Source organism: Desmodus rotundus, chromosome 13 (assembly GCF_022682495.2).
Source record: "Desmodus rotundus isolate HL8 chromosome 13, HLdesRot8A.1, whole genome shotgun sequence".
Classification (NCBI taxonomy): domain Eukaryota; kingdom Metazoa; phylum Chordata; class Mammalia; order Chiroptera; family Phyllostomidae; genus Desmodus; species Desmodus rotundus.
In genome coordinates, this window is record NC_071399.1 from 42,884,389 (window position 1) to 42,902,319 (window position 17,931).

The following is a 17,931-nucleotide window of genomic DNA, read 5'->3' on the forward strand; positions in this document are numbered from 1 at the left end:
GTGTGGTAGTAGCACATACAAGTGTAGCTACTACCTTTTGGAAAAGGAAGCAGTGTGTTGACTGTGTCTGGCTGGTTCTTGATGCTTTTGAATTGTCTTTTCTGTGTCCTTGCTGGATGTACTATGCAAGGTGGCCACCGGTGTGGTTTGGGATGTCTTGGTGCCCTAGCAGTCAGTCTTAGATTGTCCCGATGTAACCGAGTGCCACGCATTTTCTGAATCTGACAGTATTTTTCTCAGGTTGGTCTTGTGAAGAAGTGTCTAGTTTAGTTCTTCATGTAGTAGTTTATACCTTTCTTTTGGCACAACATGTGGTCTGTTTATAAGTATTTTTACATTTTCTTCCTTAAAAACGAGGCTTCTGTGTTTCTGCTATAAAATATGGCAATAAATGGAAAATGCTGTAAGGTGTGTTCTTAAGCACAGGTACTGTATCATGCTAGGGTCAATAAAGCTCACAGAAAAGTTCTTTTTGTAATTTTGTGTCTTATGTGTAGAGGGAATATATTAAATGTCTGCCCCACCTCATTTATATGTTGAAATCCTAATGCCCAGTGTGATGGTATTAGGAGGAAATTATTTGGTCACGAGGATGGAGCTCATAACCTGGGATTAGTGCCCATAGAGAAGAGATTCCACAGAAATTCCTCAGCCCTTCTGCCTCGTGTGGACACAGAGGCTGGCTGTGAACCAGGAAGAAGGTCCCACCAGACACTGACTCTGCCAGTACTTTGATATTGAACTTTCCGGCCTTCTGAACTGTAAGAGAAATTTCTGTTGTTTATAAGACCCCCCAGGCGATGGTATTTTTGTTATACTAGCCTGAATGGACTAAGACAGAAGGTGTCTGAAACTGTTCCTGGCAACTTGGGATCAGTCTAAATTGCCCATGTGATTTGGACTCGTAGGTGTTCTTTGAAGTCACAAAGGAGCAGGGAGAACACTGCTGCTGCTCATAGGTCTGAACTGTTTCCATCATTCAGAAATACTGATGTGGAGACCACCTTATCCCTGAGCCTTGTAGAATTTAGTTGACTTCTGGAGAATTTTACTGATATTGTCTCCGCTCAGTACACTTGAGCTTCATCTTCCCTGTTGGGTGTTGGTCTTGCCCCAGGAATATGGGAGAAACCTCAAGGAACTAGCTCATCTCCAGGGCTCTCTTTATAAAGGAAGTGCCAGGTAGCCCTCTGCTTTGCCCTCCTCCTTTGGGTTTTAGTCATTGCCTTTTATAGCCACTGAAGATCAGTCTCCTAGAAAAGTTCTGTTTCTGAGGGCCAAGTTGAATGAAGCAGAGACTACAAAATACCAATTTTTTCAAAATGTTGTTTGTCTTAATGAGCAATCGAGTTCATTGTGTTTTTCTCTTTGACATGCATTCTGTAGTGACCAGACAACTCTGTCCTTTGCCTATAGATGCACCACCACCCAAAATTAGATGAAAATAAAGACGAGAGACAAGGTCAGTTGTTCTGCCTTAAAACTTCACTATGCTGAATTGTGGTGTGAGGTATTTTTATTCCCTTTTGTTAGTACTTAAAACCACCTGGTACACATTGTAAGGCAAATGATTAACACATTTCAAGCTACTTGTCCATTTGTTTACATTGCCGTTTCCACATAACCAGTCACAGCTCCACAAAGTCGGGGTAGTCCTGTGTGTTGTAGGTAAGAGGCTTTCCCAGCTGTGGTGCAGGGAAGAGAACTGGGTTGATCGGCTGCCCTCTCTGGACTACATCAGAAAGGGATTAAGAACACTGGGGAATAGCAGCCACCTGATCTCCACAGAGAATAGGCAAACAGATTTTGACCAGTGGGCCCAGCATTACTGAAAACAATGCCCCTGTGTAGTCTGACTGTTGAGGATATGCAATGTCATATTTTTGATACCCTATACCTGGGCAGGAATGAGTGTAAAAAAGGAAAAAGAATGTTTTTTGGAGACAGGCATGATAGATACTACTATAGAATGTGCAGTCAAACCACAGTTGCGGTAGGATGCAGATAGGTATGATCATGGGTGCTTGGGGACTGCACACCATTGATTCATAGTGCTTCTGCGTCCACTGAAGCTCACAAAACCCCTCCGTAACATAACATCACAGATGGCCCTGATTACTGACATACAGGTTTTCATGCTTGTGAGACAGACAGCAAAACACCACAGCGTAATATCTTCTCACTATATATACCACCAACAGTACAGTGACAGTCTAGACATCGTGCTGGATTTCTGCTTTTTTTTAACAGAAAACCACCTGCTACACTTTGTAAATACTAATCACTTAAATATTTTGGTCAACTTGCGCCAGCAAATAGGTCTGGTAACCAGCATTTCATCGGAGCACGAGACCCCAGAGTGGAAAGGAGTGTGCTGCAAATTTCTTACTAATCAAAGGATTCAATCTGACTAACTTCCTATTATTATAAAAGTAGAAAGATTGAAAAAAAAATGAAATCTGAAAATCTCATTTGCTTAAGACTGCCATGTGTATTGCAAATACTGGAAAAATCTTTTTTTTTTTTTTTTTTTAATGCAGCAGCCTGTAAAAGAAAAGAGTGCTTGCCCTGTCTTAGTTGAACGGATATGTTTGTACTGCTTTTAATGTGCAGTCATGGAGGAAAAATTGTCATTTAGCACTATATTAATGACAATGTTTTAATACTGGCACAAGCTAAAAACAGCCCATCAAGAGAATAACAGAGAGAACACCACCAAGCCTTGGAGGTGGAAACACTTCCTTTCAGATGAGAAATTAACAGGGGAAAACAAGGTTAAAAAGGTTCTGTGGAGACAGATGAGAGCTGATGTAAAACCATGTTTTTGTTTTCTAGACAGTTGTTAATTTTACTAGGCTTCATTAATACAGACATTTACTTCCTTAAATGTCTTCCAGGAAAGCAGCCGCTACTGAAACAATCGACAGATATGTTCTGCCATTAATACACATGAGATTCATTGTGACTCAGAATGTGGGCACGGGAGGCTGAGCTGGTGGCACTTCGGATCACCTCCATCCACCTGTAAGAAGGAAGTGAGAAGCAACTGTTGAGGGCTTTTTATAAATTTACATCTCTGATTTTTTCTTACTTGTAATCTGCCATTTTATATTTTTAAGATTTTTTTTACATAGTTTTAGAGAGAGGGGAAGGGAGGGAGACAGGGAGAGAAACATAAATGTGTGGTTGCCTCTCGTGTGCCCCCTGCTGGGGACCCGGCCTGCAACCCAGGCATATGCCCTAGATTGGGTATCGAACCAGCGACCCTTTGGTTCGCAGGACAGCACTCAATCCAGTGAGCCACACCAGCCAGGGCTAATCTGCCATTTTAGCAGATGAAGAGTTCTTAAATGAACTCTCAGCACCCAAGTAATGGAAAGCAGGGTTAAGGGTTACTTCAGGTGTTCCCCAGTATCAGTTTGAGAACCGTTGACCTCAGTGTGCTCATTTTTCCAGAGAACCAGAAGTGCCTGAGTTGGATATGCCCTGCCCAGGATGCAGCGGCACAGTCCATTTAGAGCGGTTAGAGGTGGCACCTGGCTGTTAGGAGAGTTCTACCTTGTAATCCTTCCCACGAAGTGGGAGTTCCGTTTTCTATATTTGAGTACTTGTAGTGTGCTGGTAGTTTTCACATACCTTGGGGACACTGGCATTGCCTGGAAACATTTTTAATTGTCACAATAGAGGGAGGGCAACTGACATCTAGTGGGTAGAGACCAAAACATCCTGCAGTGCACAGGACAGACCCTACTTTGACCCTAACAAAGAATTATACTGTCTAAAATGTCAACAGTGCCAAGGTTGAGAAAACCTGGGGTGCGCCAACCTTGCCTTCATGGAACTTACAGCATGGCTTCACACATTCTGTAATCATAGGTCTTTCAGGATGTTACCACTGCAAGGCTAACGTACCTTGCCACAATAGTGACAAGATCCGAACTTGGATAAATTTTGTAGCCTAGCATCGTAGTTGAGAACTGCTATGTCCTGGGCTCACTGCTCAAGCAGTGTACCTCTGAGACTGCTGCTTAAACGACATGGGAGCTTTCAGCCCTGGTTTTAAACCACTGTGCTGTTTCCACTCAAATAACTTAGTAGGGATTGCACACAGAACAAAATAGGACCATCGATTAGAAGAAACCCTTGTGGGTTCAGTATCAGTGGGGGGGTAAGGAAACAAGTTATTTTCCTGTCAAATAGCATGGTGAGGAGAATTTTCTGCCTAAATGGGGGTGGGGACTATTGCCCTGTCTAGTCTGGGGCCTGAGGTGCTGGTTCAGCAGTGACAACTGCCTGCGCAGCCCACATCAGGATGCAATTTCAGAGGCTCAGAATTTGCACTTGAAATTTCACGGGCAGACTGAAGCCACTGGTCAAATGTGATAGCTGGGCGCTTTCCATTTTATTTTTGTTTTTGGCTCAATGAAGACTATTGCCCCTGTGTCTCATCATATACGTAGGCAGCCTAGGTAACAAGCACCAGGTTTCTTTCCCTTCCTCGTGTGGTCTTTTGAGTGGACTATGGCCAAAGGCTGAGTTTCCAATCAGGGATGTTAGAACTGAACTATTGAAGTCAAACAAAAAAACACAAGAGATTTAGAAGTGCAGTGTGTGTGACATTAATATTAACGTGCAGGTTAAGGACAGCCTGTTTCCCAGGGGAATCATGGTTCCACTTGCTTCTCTGAGAACAGAGGTGGATTTTGGCAGAGTGACCTTAGATTTATTCTAAGCAGTTGCCAGGGTTAGGAAGACAAGCCCATTCTGGAAGGCTGTGAACGCCCACAGTGGGGTGTAAGGAGAGCCTTATCTAATGTTTGCTTGCTTGGGAGAAATCCTATTTAGAAGAGGAGTATCCTTTTTCTGTAGGTCCCTGGGCAGAGGGGAACATTTACCTTTCAAACGTGTATTCGCTTTCTGCCCTGAAGTAGTACACGTGGGACTTGAAATGCAGCTTGAACACGTAGTCTTTGTGGATGTCCTCAGACTCCGAGGGAATGGTGAGTGAATACCCAAGCAGGGGCAGACTGGCGAGGGGGTGATTGTCCTGGAAAGGGTCAACAGAAGGTGGCTTTGGAAGGTGGCCACAGGCATTGAGCTTGGCTGCAGCCTCTCACCCTGAAGCAGCTCTGGAAGCCAAGGCAGCTGGTTTTGGTCAATGCTTTGTGGTCCAGCTGGTGCCTCCCAGCCAGGACATGAGCCATCGATTAAGTCATCCCCACTCCCTTATCCAACCAACAGGCGGATTGCCTGTCAGCAAATGGATGTCAGTCTTCACTTAATAGTGGAGGGCCTTGTGGATATGGTCCTGCCCTGCACACCCCTTTCAAAACCTGGCTTCTTTCTCTCCATGCCTGCCCCACGAGAGAGGAGGGTGCTGTTTTGGGGGTCCCTCAGGCTCTCCCCAGCTTGCACACTAGATACATCATCTGAAGGGTCACAGGGCCACCTGCCCTGCATGACATATGTACCTGGTGTGACTTGTAGAAGAACAGGCAGAAGTTTGTGAACACCACCCACAGCTTCTGCCACCCGTTGCTATTTTTGAATTTCCTCAGCAGGTTCCCAGACAGCTGATTCTGAAAGACAAGTAGGGCTGTAAGGAACGGAGATGGGAGCCCCCAGCACCAGTGGGGTGCAGCCTGGTGCTGTGGGAAGGTCAGCTCAGTCTTCAGTCTAGTGAGGCTGTTATTTGAGAGGCCCGCAGGTGGGGTCTGTGGTTCTGAGAACATGCTTCCTGTAACTGATTTTTAGAAATGGCCTTACTCTCTGGTGGGTGGAAAAACTTTGGGAGGTGGACTCCATGAGCCTCATTTAATTTTTCTTGTCACCTTTTATGGGTTAATTTATGTCCCCAACCTCCCCCCAAAATATGCTAACCCCCATTACCTCAGAATGTGGCCTGAGTTGGAACTAGGGTCATCACAAGTATATACTACTTAGTTAAGAGATAACCATAACAGAACAGAGTAGGCACTTAATCGTGTGACTGATGTCCTTTGAGAGAGGAGAGGCAGACTCTAAGGGAAGAGCTCCATGTGATGATAGAAACACACTGGACTGATGTATGTTAAGAACACCAAGGAAACCCAGCAAACTATAGAAGTGGGAAGAGGCAAGGAAAGACCCTCCCCTACACGTTTCAGAGGGGGACTGGCCTTGATGCCATGATTTCCAGACCTGTCACCTCCAGAATGGTGAGACAAATCTGTGCTGCCCATTGGTGGTGGTTTGCTGTGGCTGTCACTGGTCCAAGGATCCAACACCCCTCAACAATAAGCCCCCATGAGCGCTGCACCAGCAGCTCCTGGCTGCCATCTAGTGGCCCAGGTAGAACACTGGATTTTGGAAGAGAAGTGACCTCTCTTCAGGAGATACAGGTAAACATTGGTAACAAGCATTCCAGGGACATCGGGTAGCTCCTGTGGTCTCCCAGTGGCTGCAGGAGTTGCAAGCACAGGGTGTTACTGTGAACTCCCAGGCAGCTCAGAACGCCAAGAGCAGAGGATGCATGTCCTTGTTGACTCCAAAGCCCCTTGGTGTCTGGCTGTGAAGCGGACACTGGGAAGGCCATCCACATCCCTGACAAGCTAGCTGGCAGCTCATTCCCAGGAAGACTTACAGAAGAAACGGATGGCGGTGATGGGCACAGAACTCTCTGAATGTCATTACTGCCACTCAGTTCACATACAAATGGTGAAATGGCCAAGTTTGCCACAAGTCAAAAAATGTTTAAAACTATACTGAGTCTAGTTTATTCTATCCCTTTGGCGTGTCTTCAAAAACTTGTATTTAATCTAATAAGCATTTTTAAGTGCCCATTTAAGGCAGGAGTCGAGACAAAAAGTTTAAATGTGTATGCCCTCAAGTTGCTTGCAGTCTGAAGGGGAGACTGACAGCGCTTGGGAAGGACAGCCAGTACCTGCTGTCGGGAGCTCAGCTGGACTGAGGGAGACCACAGATGGAGGATGTCCTATCTCTGCACCAAGAGACCAGCACCTATCATCATGTCTGGCTGCCACTCACCAATTGGCAGAAAGGCACAGGCAAGTGGGGTGCTCTGAGTGCCAAGCAGGTAATGGCACGGCCAGAAGTAGGGGGGTGGTGCTTTTGCATCATGACACATGGTGACAAGCAAGTCACACTGTGCAGGCAAGGAGAACAGCATGCTTTATTTTCCTTCGTGTTTATTTTGAACCAAGTAAATTCCTCCAGAAAGAGTCCAGAAGTTTTAGGTGCAATTATCTGTGGGACAAGAGCCAGTCCCACAGTGGATACACGCGCGGATACCTTAAATCCTTTCTGGAACATGCAAGGGTGTAAACTCTGAATAAATTCCCCTGGCCTTGCCATCCTAATAGCTTAGATGCTTCTTAATAATCATACCCACTGGCCTTTTCTCCCCATTGCCCTAGCCGTAGTTGCCAAAGTTGCCAATGACACTGAAACTTCCTCCAATACATTTCAGCCTCCTACTTAGCTAACCTGGCTCCCTACGTTCTGCCCTCCTCTTTCTGTCACTCCTCTCAAGAGGCTGAACCCTTATGAGAGAGGTCAACATCCTTACTGCAGACCAACAAATGCCCCATTCCCTTGCTACCTTTCACAGCAGCCTCCTACCCCAGATTCTGAAGAAAGGCCTCTCTGATCCACTCTCTTCTTGGCTCCCAAACTGCTCAGTCCCTGTTGTCTATGCTCCAGAGCAGACAACAGCCCAAAGTCCTGGTACCTGTGGAGGTGACCTTATTTGGAAATCAGTCCTTTGCAGGTGCAGTCAAGAGGAGGTCATACTGCAGTAGGGTATGTCCTAATCCCAATGACTCTTGTCCTTAGAAGAAGAGAACATTTGAACATAGGAATACTCACAGGTGAGATGGAGGTGGAGATTAGAGTGGTGCATCTACAAGCCTTAGAACACCAGGATTGCTGGCCATCACCAGAAGCCAAGAGACAGGCATGGAACAGACACTCCCACTTAGGGCCTCCAGCAGTAGCCAGTCCTGCCAACACTTTGATCTTTGAATGCTAGCCTCCAGCAGTGTAGAAGTGGCAAATACAGTAAACTAACTATCCCCTCCCAGTTGTCCTCACCTTATCAGACTGTAAATAGCACCCACATCTCCCAGATCTACATACCTCCTAACTCCAGTCTTAAAAAGGAACTTCGCTCATTTCACCTCAGATCCCTCTGAGTGCCAGGCTTCACACTGGCCATCCAGGCATCAGGCTGTCCCATGTCTCATGTGAACCCCTAGTGCCCGCTGGCTTGACCCCAAACTTTGAGCTCACCTCTGTGTTATCCCCAAACATCCCTGTTACTCATTTCTACTGGTATGAGTCCCACAGGAGACAGAATTGGAAGAGAGAAATGGGTGAAGGATGTTGAGAAAGCACAACGAGTAAAGGAGCTGCTGCTTTCCTTAGGCAGCAGGACTCAGGCTCCTGGAGGAATGGAGTTTGTCTGCCAGGAGTGAGGGTGTGGGGGATCTGGCAAGGGGGAGAGAGACATTTGCAGGGTGACAGATGAGTCAATTCCATGAGTATTTAATCTGCATTTTGCCATCTTAAAACCACACACCTAGGGGCTTCCTTGGAATTTTTTGGCATCCTTGGAATTTTTTGGCAAATTTTCCTCCAAGTGCCACATATTAAATATTTTAGGCTTTTTGAGCCAAGACAAAGAACCAGGTATTTGTATTTGCAGTACCCATTCAAAAATGTAAAACCCTGTTTTTGGTTCATGGGCTGTAAAGAACCGGGGATGGGTAGGGTTTGGCCTGTGGGCCGCAGTCTGCTGGCCTGGCTTCTAGACTCCTCTGGCTGGCCTTCAGGAGGCATCTCTGGGCTGCCGAGGACCTACCTAACTTGTGTGTTAGCTGCATTCTTGAATGATCCACATGCCTCTAGGGATTAAAAAGGAGGGCTTCAAATCTACCAAATCCCCATGACTTGACACTCCTAACTACACCTCACAAAGTCACTGTAAAGTGAGGAAGAGACAAGTTCCCTCTTACGGTGTTGCGCTTCCACCAGCTTCACTGGACTAGACTGAGACAGGCTAGATCTGATCAGGTGTTTTTCCCAGTAGACTGTAACTGGTTCTTCCCTCTTCCCTCTGTGCTGGAAAACTTCCTATCCCCTGGAAGAAATCTCTGGCTGGCAAGCTTTGCAAACAGACCCAGTGTGGAGGGAGGAAGAATGCTGAATACGGTGAGCCTGTGAGGGAAAAGGCTGTCCCTGTGGGAGATGGAGGAGAAGGATTGGTCACTGCAGCCTGCACAAGGCCAGGCGCAGCCCCAGGAGCCTCACACCCTGGCCCTGTGCCTCAGACATCTTTAGATGCACATACAGGTTTTTAAACACTATCAAGCAAATGCAAAATAAGCAGCTCCATGGAACTGTGAAGATCACTTCCAGAAAACAATCTCAGAGAGACATTCCCAATAATATCTGTTCAAAAAGCAAACAAAATGCTGTTCTTGGCATAATCTCTTATGTGTCATTTTTGGTGCCTGGTCCCTTTATCTTTCTATAAAAAATAGAAAAGTTCTGAATTCCTAATCCCATGCATCTACTACATGGCACCCCTGGCAATGGGGTCTGGGGCGACAGCCCAGAATCAAACAGGATTATGTGCCAAAACATGAACATTCACACAAAACGTGATGGACAGCCTCTTGACAGCTCAGGTTCTGTTGCCAATCGGATAGATAAGAGAACCTAGTGGTTTTAGAGCTTTCTGGGTTTGACGTTTTCAGAAAGGTTAGAGGTTATGGACCTGGACTAGAGGATGCTTAGGGAATGGGGTTTGGAGAGTTATAGAAGATTTCCAGTCACAATCTGGGGAGAGTCCCATCACCAAAGCCAGCTCTCAGGACAACTCCCAGTGCCCCCAGAGGCTACGCTCCAAAGTTCTTCATGAACTGCATGTGCCGTGGCCCTGGTTGGCATCAGTTTTCTGACCCTACTGCCTGATTTCAGGTGTATGTGTGTTGGGTGGAGGCTGGCCGCTCTAGGATGTGGCAACCTTGGTGCTGGGAGCTGTCCATCCACACCTGCACTGGGGACCTGTTTCTAGGCCTCTGTGGCACAGACACATAGCTAAATGCATGGAGAGTCTCTGCCCCACAGCTAACTCCACAAGGGGTAACATTGGGGATGGCCCGGAGAACAAAATCTAGGGATGAATGAAGGCCAAGAGACTCATTCTCACAAGAGAAGGTCAGTGCTGGCTGGCCCAACCTGAGAGGTCAAGCTCAAATGCTCAAAAGGATGAGTTATTGCCCTGCCCCCCACCCTCTGGGGTCACAGCTGGTACCTCCACGGCCACGCTGAAGTCCACCATGGAGACACTGGTGTTGCGGTGCCAGCACACGTGCACCATAGTGTTGCCACGGTGGGGGGCCTGGCGCTCCAACGAGGTGCGTGAGGCACTGAGGTCATCCTCTGACTCCTGGTCAGCCACTGTGACCTCATCCGGGGATTCTGCAGGATGTGACAAAAGGCTTCTGATCTTTGCTCTCCAGGAGGAGCCCTTTTATGACCCCTCTCAGGATCTGAACGGGCTTGGGTGGTTGGGGGCACTCACAGTGATGTGGCTGAGGACCCCCATGCAGCCACCTGCTTGTTAGGGTCCCACCCTGTGGAACGTCCCACCAGCCCCTCTGCCAGGGAGCCCCTAACACACTTTGGCCCTGGGCCCACGGTGCTTACCCAGCATATGGATGGCCTTATTTTCTAGGCCGTGACATTCTGTGTAAGAAGTAGCAATGCTGGCTCTAGAAAAGAGTACTTCCCTGCTCCCTCACCATTTTAAGGTTTTAAAAATAGTTTTAGGAAATGGAATTTCCTTGATTTTTAGCTTTACATACAAATAATAGTCCATGGATCTAGGGCCTACTGGGTAAGGTGACTTTAAATGCAATAGGATGCTTGCCTTCTGTAAGCCAGAGATGTCCCGCCCTTGCATGGCTAATTCCTTGAGGCAGTGGGCCTGTGCACCTCCCCAGGAAAGCCTCCTCACACTTACTGTTGTCAGGGGGGCTGCCGGTGAGGAACTCGGCAGTGGGGCCACTGCTCTTTTCTGCCAAATCAATGGCCATTTGTATGTCTTCAACCCACTTTTCCATCTCGGACCGGGAACTGAAGGAGAGATGGATGTCAGGTTTTCAGACCACAGCCAGTAAAAGAGTAAACAGGTAAGAGGTCCCCGAGTTACCTGGCGGCCACGATGATGGACTGCCGTTGGCCCCGCAAGGTAAGGCAGTGGGGCACACCCCATTCATCTTCACTTTCCTCTATCTGTGGGATGAGTGTTCATAACTTACTGCCAAGAAGCAAGCAAGACACTCAATGCATTTTCAAATGTTCACTGAAATGGCTATGGCTGGGAGAACCAAGTCAGAAAATTCGTAATTGGAAAGGGAAAAGAAAGATCAAAGGCATTGAATCTTTTTGGCAGAGTCCATAAACTTCTCTTTATTCAGCTACTGAGGAGAATGTGGGTATAAGACAGACAAATAATGCCTTGCTGACTGGCCTGTTAGAATCTGCCAACCAAGGGTCACAGAATATGGAGAACTGTCCACTGGCACATCTTAGGGAAGGTCAGGTGGCTCCCTGGTCTACGAGTGGGCTCCATGCATAGATGGTGATGATTGTCTTTCAGGGTCCCTGGGGCCAGGCACAGGGCAGATTCACCCCACGTGGCCACATCATCTTGCCTCTTCACTTGGTTCTAGAAGCAACATACCCATGTATCCCAAATGCAGAAGAGAAGCCAGGCCCCAGAGCCCCTCCTAGAGAGTCTTAATAAGGCCCATGTGTCTTGTGGCACCTGTGATACTCTTACTTCCTTGTCAAGTCTCTTCTTTTCCTTCCTCATGTCACTCTCACTGGCTCTTGCTTCCGTAACCTGGTCTGCAAACCGCAGGCAGCCCAGAGGGAGAGGCCCTGGCCTTATACCCATGCTGCATACTCACTGTCATGCCATAGAGTGGGAGCTGCCCGTGAACTTTAAACTGATTTGAGATCGTTAGTCCCCTGCTCGTGTACAGCAAGACGTCATTGAACTAGAGGAGAAAGGACAAGGGTGGCTGAGATGCATGGGCTCCATTTTAAACCAAAAACTACAGAGACTTTTTAAAATCTTGCACGAAAATTTGCTGATCTCAACTTTAGTCTCAGCAGCTTTGGCTGATCCTCCTGCCTTCCAGGCTCCCCCCTTGGGCAGCAGAGCCCTGGCCCGGTGACCCCATGAATCATGGGTCATAGGACAAACAGCTCTCACCACTTACCAGGAAAAACATGCGCTGCTGAAGCCCCTTCCCAGAGAGCTTGCTGAGGCTTCCCAGGCGAATAAACTCCTGCAGAGAAAACAGTTCCCGATAGTTGGGTGGGAGTGTACAGACCTGGGTCAACACAGAGACTCTGGCTTCCTAACACTGCAGCCCCTTTCATACTAAAAAATCATAGTGATCATGGTGACTATTACTGAATGCTGTGCTATGCATTCTCTAAGCTCCTCTCCTTCCCAGGAAGCTGTGAGTCAGGGACTACTAGTATGGGCTCCGCTAAACACTCAGAGGTCTCACGGTGTGCCTGCTGGTTCTATAATTATGCACTTAACCTGCAGGCCCTGCAGGCTTCCCAGTGTGAGGGAGGGGAAAAGGACCTGGCCAGATACAAAGTGGCAGCCAGGGACCAGAAGTCATAAGCCATAGGAGAGTACTATGAATAAAGGAATCTTCTCTATGACTTAAAACTTTGCTTCTCAAAAACTAGTATACTAGGGTAACAGAGCAAGAAGCAAATGTATCTAAGGAACTCTTCCTCCTAAACTGTAAACTCTTGAGGGTATGAACCATTCGGGGTCACTTAGGAAAAAAACCCAACAAAACTATCATTAAGAAGTCACTCCCCATTTCCCCTTCCTTACCACCTGGCAACCACCCATCTGTCTTTCTCTTTTTTTTAAATAACTGCATTTGCCTAATCTGGATATTTCATATAAGTTGAATCATATATGTGGCCCTTTGTGTCTGGCTTCATAGTTGAATCACTCAGCATAGAGTTTTCACGTTTCATCCATGGTGTAGCATAGATAAGGACTTCATCCCTTCCTGTGGCTGGCTGTTTCCTTGTATGGATAGACTGCATTTTGTTTATCCATTCAACTGTTGATGGTACATTTTGGTTGTTTCCCCTTTTGTCTAACCGTGAATAATGTTACCATGGACAAATATGTTGAAGTTTTTGTTTGAATACCTGTTCTCAATTCTTTTGGGTATATTCCCAGGAATGCAATTGCTGGGTCCTATGGAAATTGTATGGTTAACTTATTGAGGAACCTCTAAACTGTTTTCCACAGCTCTGCTTTTAAAACACAGTTGCAAGTTCTTTGACATCTATTACAGGTGGGGTCTCTTTCCCTTTCCCTTGGATGTAGGTGGGCTGGTGACTGATTTGACCAATGGAGTTATGGAAGTGATGCCATGTGACCTCCAAGACTAGGTCATAAAACTATATATAGCCTCTGCTATGTCCTTGGAAATGATTGCTCTTGGAACCCTGAGGTGCAGGTAGTCAGTAAGACCACTCTGAATCCAGACTAGCAAGACCCCTCATGGGCTGTCTGTGTAGTCCCAGCTAAGTCCAGCCTCCAGTTGTCCCTGCCAGGTATCAGCCTTGGCCCCTCCAGGCCATTCCATCTGGGACCTCTGTGAATACCACATGGAGCAGAAGAATCACTTGGCTGAGCCCTGCCCAATTCCTGACTTACAAAACCGTGACACATACTAAAAGGTTGTATTTAGCCACTAATTATTGGAGTAGTTTTGCATAGAATGATAAATTCCTGGAGCACCTGCCCTGATGTTTTTGTGTGCTCACAGCAGCCTCTGAGCCAAGAATAGGGACTCAACCAACTTGTTTTGATTCTATAGACTTCAGCATGGCCTAACAACTCTTTGGTGCTTTATGAAATGTAGATCAAAGACTATGTCTGCTAGTAATTTCATCGACATATTTGGGAGATCAACAAAGTAATATATAATAAATAGTTGAAGGACTGTAGGATGGATGTTATCAGGTGTAAACAATACCACATGAGGAAATGGTGGCTAGGGTACCACTTTCATCACTGAAGAATGGGGACCCTAACATGCTGCTATCACTCCTGTTTCCACCTCACACATTTGTTGCCATTGGAACACATGCATTTTCTATCAAATTGTAGGTATCTCAGCTGTAACCTGAGTGGGAAGGGAAAGACAGGGTGCCTAAGGTACTTACTACAGAAAGAAAAGGGAGCGTGGTCTGGCGTGTGTGTTCCAGGTCTTCAGGGGCAGGGAAAAGAAGGGCTATGGACTCAGATGTCAATGTCTGAGGGCTGGAGATGGAAAATGTCTCTTGCCTAGAACTTTTTATTTTCTTCTAAACTGCGGAACAGGAAAAAAAAAAAAGAAAAAAAAAAAGAAAAAGCCCCTAAAAGCCTTAAGCCCAAGCTGCTTCCTTCTGGAAGGAAATCCATCCAAAGATGTCTAGACCTCTGAGTTTTAACCAAATGATCCTCTTTCCCCTTGCTCCACCTCCCCGTCCCTGCTTCATTTTGGTAATGAAAAAGAATGTGCTCCTATAACCTAGAAAACACACAATTCCTAGGATAGAGAAATACCCCCAGGGGACCTGGCTCAGGCCAAACTGTCCTGAGGCCTTCTTGTTTCAGGGAAAAATCCTGCTTATCAGGACATAAAACCACCTCAGGCTGACCCCAGTGGAAGGGTGAGTGGGATTTTGCCTGAAAGCCATGTTAGGGATTAGACTGCAGGTAGTTTAGGGGGCATTTCTAAAATTACCTGCTCACCTTCAAATCTGTTTTTCAAATTCCACCTGTAGATAAATCTATCAGAACCTTCCTTCTACCCGTTACGTTATTTGATAATGGAAAATTAATTAATGATAATCAGTTGGCCTTGGTGTGTGGAATGCCCCATCTTAGAACTCACCCCTTTCAGGGCCGGAGCCCTCCCCTTCCCCTGTCACTCAGGGCTGACTTGAAACAGTGAATAGCTGTGAAGCCAGTTGAAGAGCAAAAGAATATGCAGATAAGGTGGGTCTGCAGGTGGTAACCAGCACCCCAATTCCAACTTCACCTTTATAAATAACAATGACCTTTTATTTAACATGTGGTGTGTGCCTCAAATATGCAGTGTGTGTATGTCAGCTTCATGCATGAGCCTGTAAATTCAATATTATCTCCATTTTTCAGATAAGGAAACTGAAAAGCAAAGTGATTAGAAACTTGCCCCAAATCACCTTGTCAGTTTTGGGTCAAAGAGCCTGTATTTGGTTAAACGTTTATGATGCCTTCTACAATGCTGGGCTATGTAACCAATAACATCATAATAAGTGTGTATTTAGTCATTCAAATAAATGGAGGTGGGGCAAGGGGGAAGATAATTCATATTTATTATGTTGGTTTTACACATTAAATCCTCATGACCTAGGAAGGAGAGGATATAATACCCATGTAACAGAAGGGAAGGAACATGTCAGTTGGTGAAACATCCTAGCTCTAGTGCAGCTATAATTTCGACCCAGAGCCACCTACTCCAAGCCAATGCTTTTTTAATAGCATGATGGAAAACTTTCTTCAAAATAAATGATTTACAATTGGTCTGTTTGCCATGTAGCATAATATGATAAATATTTTATAATGTCCAAAGGTATGAGAAAATTACATTGATTTCATAGGGCTTTACTAAGAGTTCTGTGTGGATGGGCAAATGTGGGTGTTGTATGCTAAAGCCTGGTGGGATTTTCTCAGCAGGAGAGCTGGCAGAGCTGAAGCAAATCCCAGCTTTAATTTCCACCCATACTTACACATAACTCTTCTGACAACCGTTTACAACTGGTTTTTGGTCAGTTTTGTAATATTTCCTGACAGAAATACCAAATACATAGAGATGTTCCCACATCTTCCCTAGGCTTCACAGGTTTAAAGTTTCCAGGGCAGCTCCTGAGAGCCCCCGGCATAATGGCAACTTGTGTGAAGGTTGAGGCAGGTATGGAGCAGATCAGAGACTAAAATTCCCTTCTGGACCTGGGTGATGGGTAGTTGAAAATTGGGCAGCTATAGGAGAAAGATCACACAGAGAGATCTGATGAGATGTATCAACTAATAGTTTTGATTCTTAGGAAGAGAACTGAAAAAAATGCAGGCTGTACTGTGTTTTTAAAATCCCCACTGGCCTGGAAGAAGCATGTTTATGCAATGAGGTTCTGCTTCACTGCAAACAACCTATATCTCACAAAGGGTGCTGGCTCGGTGAAGGTTAACAGCACAGGGGAAACTGCATTTATCCAGGAATCATGTTCTGGTTAAAATGTTATTTTAATTCCTAATTAAAATTACATTATGTACAGAAAATTGTATCCTTTAAAAATAATTTTCATACATGGGAATTTATAGCATGCTTTCATGCACTAGCTTTTCCTCTGCCTTTATATCACCATTTTACCCAATTAAAAAATTTGTATCTTCCATTTTCATTTACATAAATTTGAACAAATAAAATAAGCTACCTCAAATTGTCTTAGAACATGGTAAGGAAAGAAGTAAATTAACATATTAACCAGTAAGGAGAAAAAGCAGAATACGAGGTCAAACACTTGCTTTATCTCCTTCTGACACAAAATTTTCAAATGACACTGTAATATTCAAGGTTTTTCCTCCAATTTTCCCCAAGGTGGAAGGAAACCCCTTCAGAAGGAGGATATTTTAACTTGGAGTATCTGTATTCCAAACATTCAAATTTAAGTCATTTAAATGTTGCTTAGAAAAGCAACATTTACAATCTTTATTTCCAATGCATGAGAGAGCACAGCTGCTTACCCTTCCTGGAATCACAAGATTGTCAATGCCAATCAAATCCTTCTTGAGTTCATGCAGCTTCTGGAAATTCTCCATCTTGATCATTGTACCATGAAGCTGTGCTACCATTTCTGTAATCTCTGCCAAAGCAGCTAGTGAAGGAAACACACAGACACTGCAGCATTAATGACAGATAAGGGTTTTTCCCCAACATATTTAAGCTCAACTCTCCAGAGTAGTATCTTCCAGTAGCTGAAATATGTTAGATGCTGTCCTTCTGAGGAAAACACTGCTATTTCTCATGAATAAAAACCAAGTGATTTGTCTTAATGGATCTACTTTACTTTATGTATCTATTCACATAGCTTGAGTTTCCCAAACGCATAGTGACAATATAAGTTGGCATAGAAGGGAAAACTGCAGGGGCATAAGAGTTCCTGGAATTCTATCTCCAGGGCAGAGATTTTTTTATCCCCCTTCTCTGGAAAGAAGAAAGTCCAGAGAAGCCAAAGAAAAATCTGGGGCAAAGAGGGATCTTTCTGGGAGACAGTCTAATTGATAGCAACTTTTGAGTAATGAACATGCATTCCAGCACTTCGCAGCATTACCTTCTGCAGAAATCATACAGTTTACCAAGATGGTTGTAAAGGATAACTGCAAAACAAAACCTTATTTTGCAATATGGACACATCCTCTCTATACTGGTAGGCACCCAATGTGTACAAGGAGCTAATGCCCAATTAGCATGAATTTGGCTGGCCTGCAAAGCCACCATACCTGAGCATTTAGGTATTTTTGTCAAGAAAGCAAAAAATACTTGTCAACTGAACTTCAATCATCAGAAAACTAAGCACCTCCTTTATCCCAGCACTTCAATTTTGGAAGGGAAGCATATTGTCTTCTGGCTTTCTTCCTGTGGATACAAATTAAATGCTTCCTGGCTTATCACAGAATGCTTGGTCTAAGCCACAGTGACAAACCCCAAGGCTTGCTCAGTCTTCAGACATTACCAGCCTATTTAGTCCAATGAACAATTACTGGGCACCAAATGTTCAGTG

The 17,931-nt window shown here is 45.3% G+C and overlaps 1 protein-coding gene across 3 annotated transcripts in view; it reads right to left on the reverse strand.

The window, feature by feature from the left end:
• Positions 1-896: 896 nt before the first annotated feature.
• Positions 897-17,931, reverse strand: part of FARP1 (FERM, ARH/RhoGEF and pleckstrin domain protein 1) — a 388,385-nt gene continuing 371,350 nt past the window's right edge. For 2 of the 3 annotated variants that reach the window (XM_045186721.3, XM_045186722.3), the window contains exons 19-27: positions 16,895-17,025; positions 12,297-12,365; positions 11,982-12,071; positions 11,219-11,301; positions 11,030-11,142; positions 10,319-10,485; positions 5,472-5,579; positions 4,896-5,047; positions 897-3,022 (exon numbers count right to left, since the gene is read on the reverse strand). In XM_045186721.3, coding sequence (XP_045042656.2) covers positions 2,941-3,022; positions 4,896-5,047; positions 5,472-5,579; positions 10,319-10,485; positions 11,030-11,142; positions 11,219-11,301; positions 11,982-12,071; positions 12,297-12,365; positions 16,895-17,025 — 995 coding nt within the window. In that variant the 3' untranslated portion in view covers positions 897-2,940. The remainder of the gene's footprint in view (positions 3,023-4,895; positions 5,048-5,471; positions 5,580-10,318; positions 10,486-11,029; positions 11,143-11,218; positions 11,302-11,981; positions 12,072-12,296; positions 12,366-16,894; positions 17,026-17,931) is intronic. The other variant, XM_024578871.4, reaches the window with a different exon arrangement.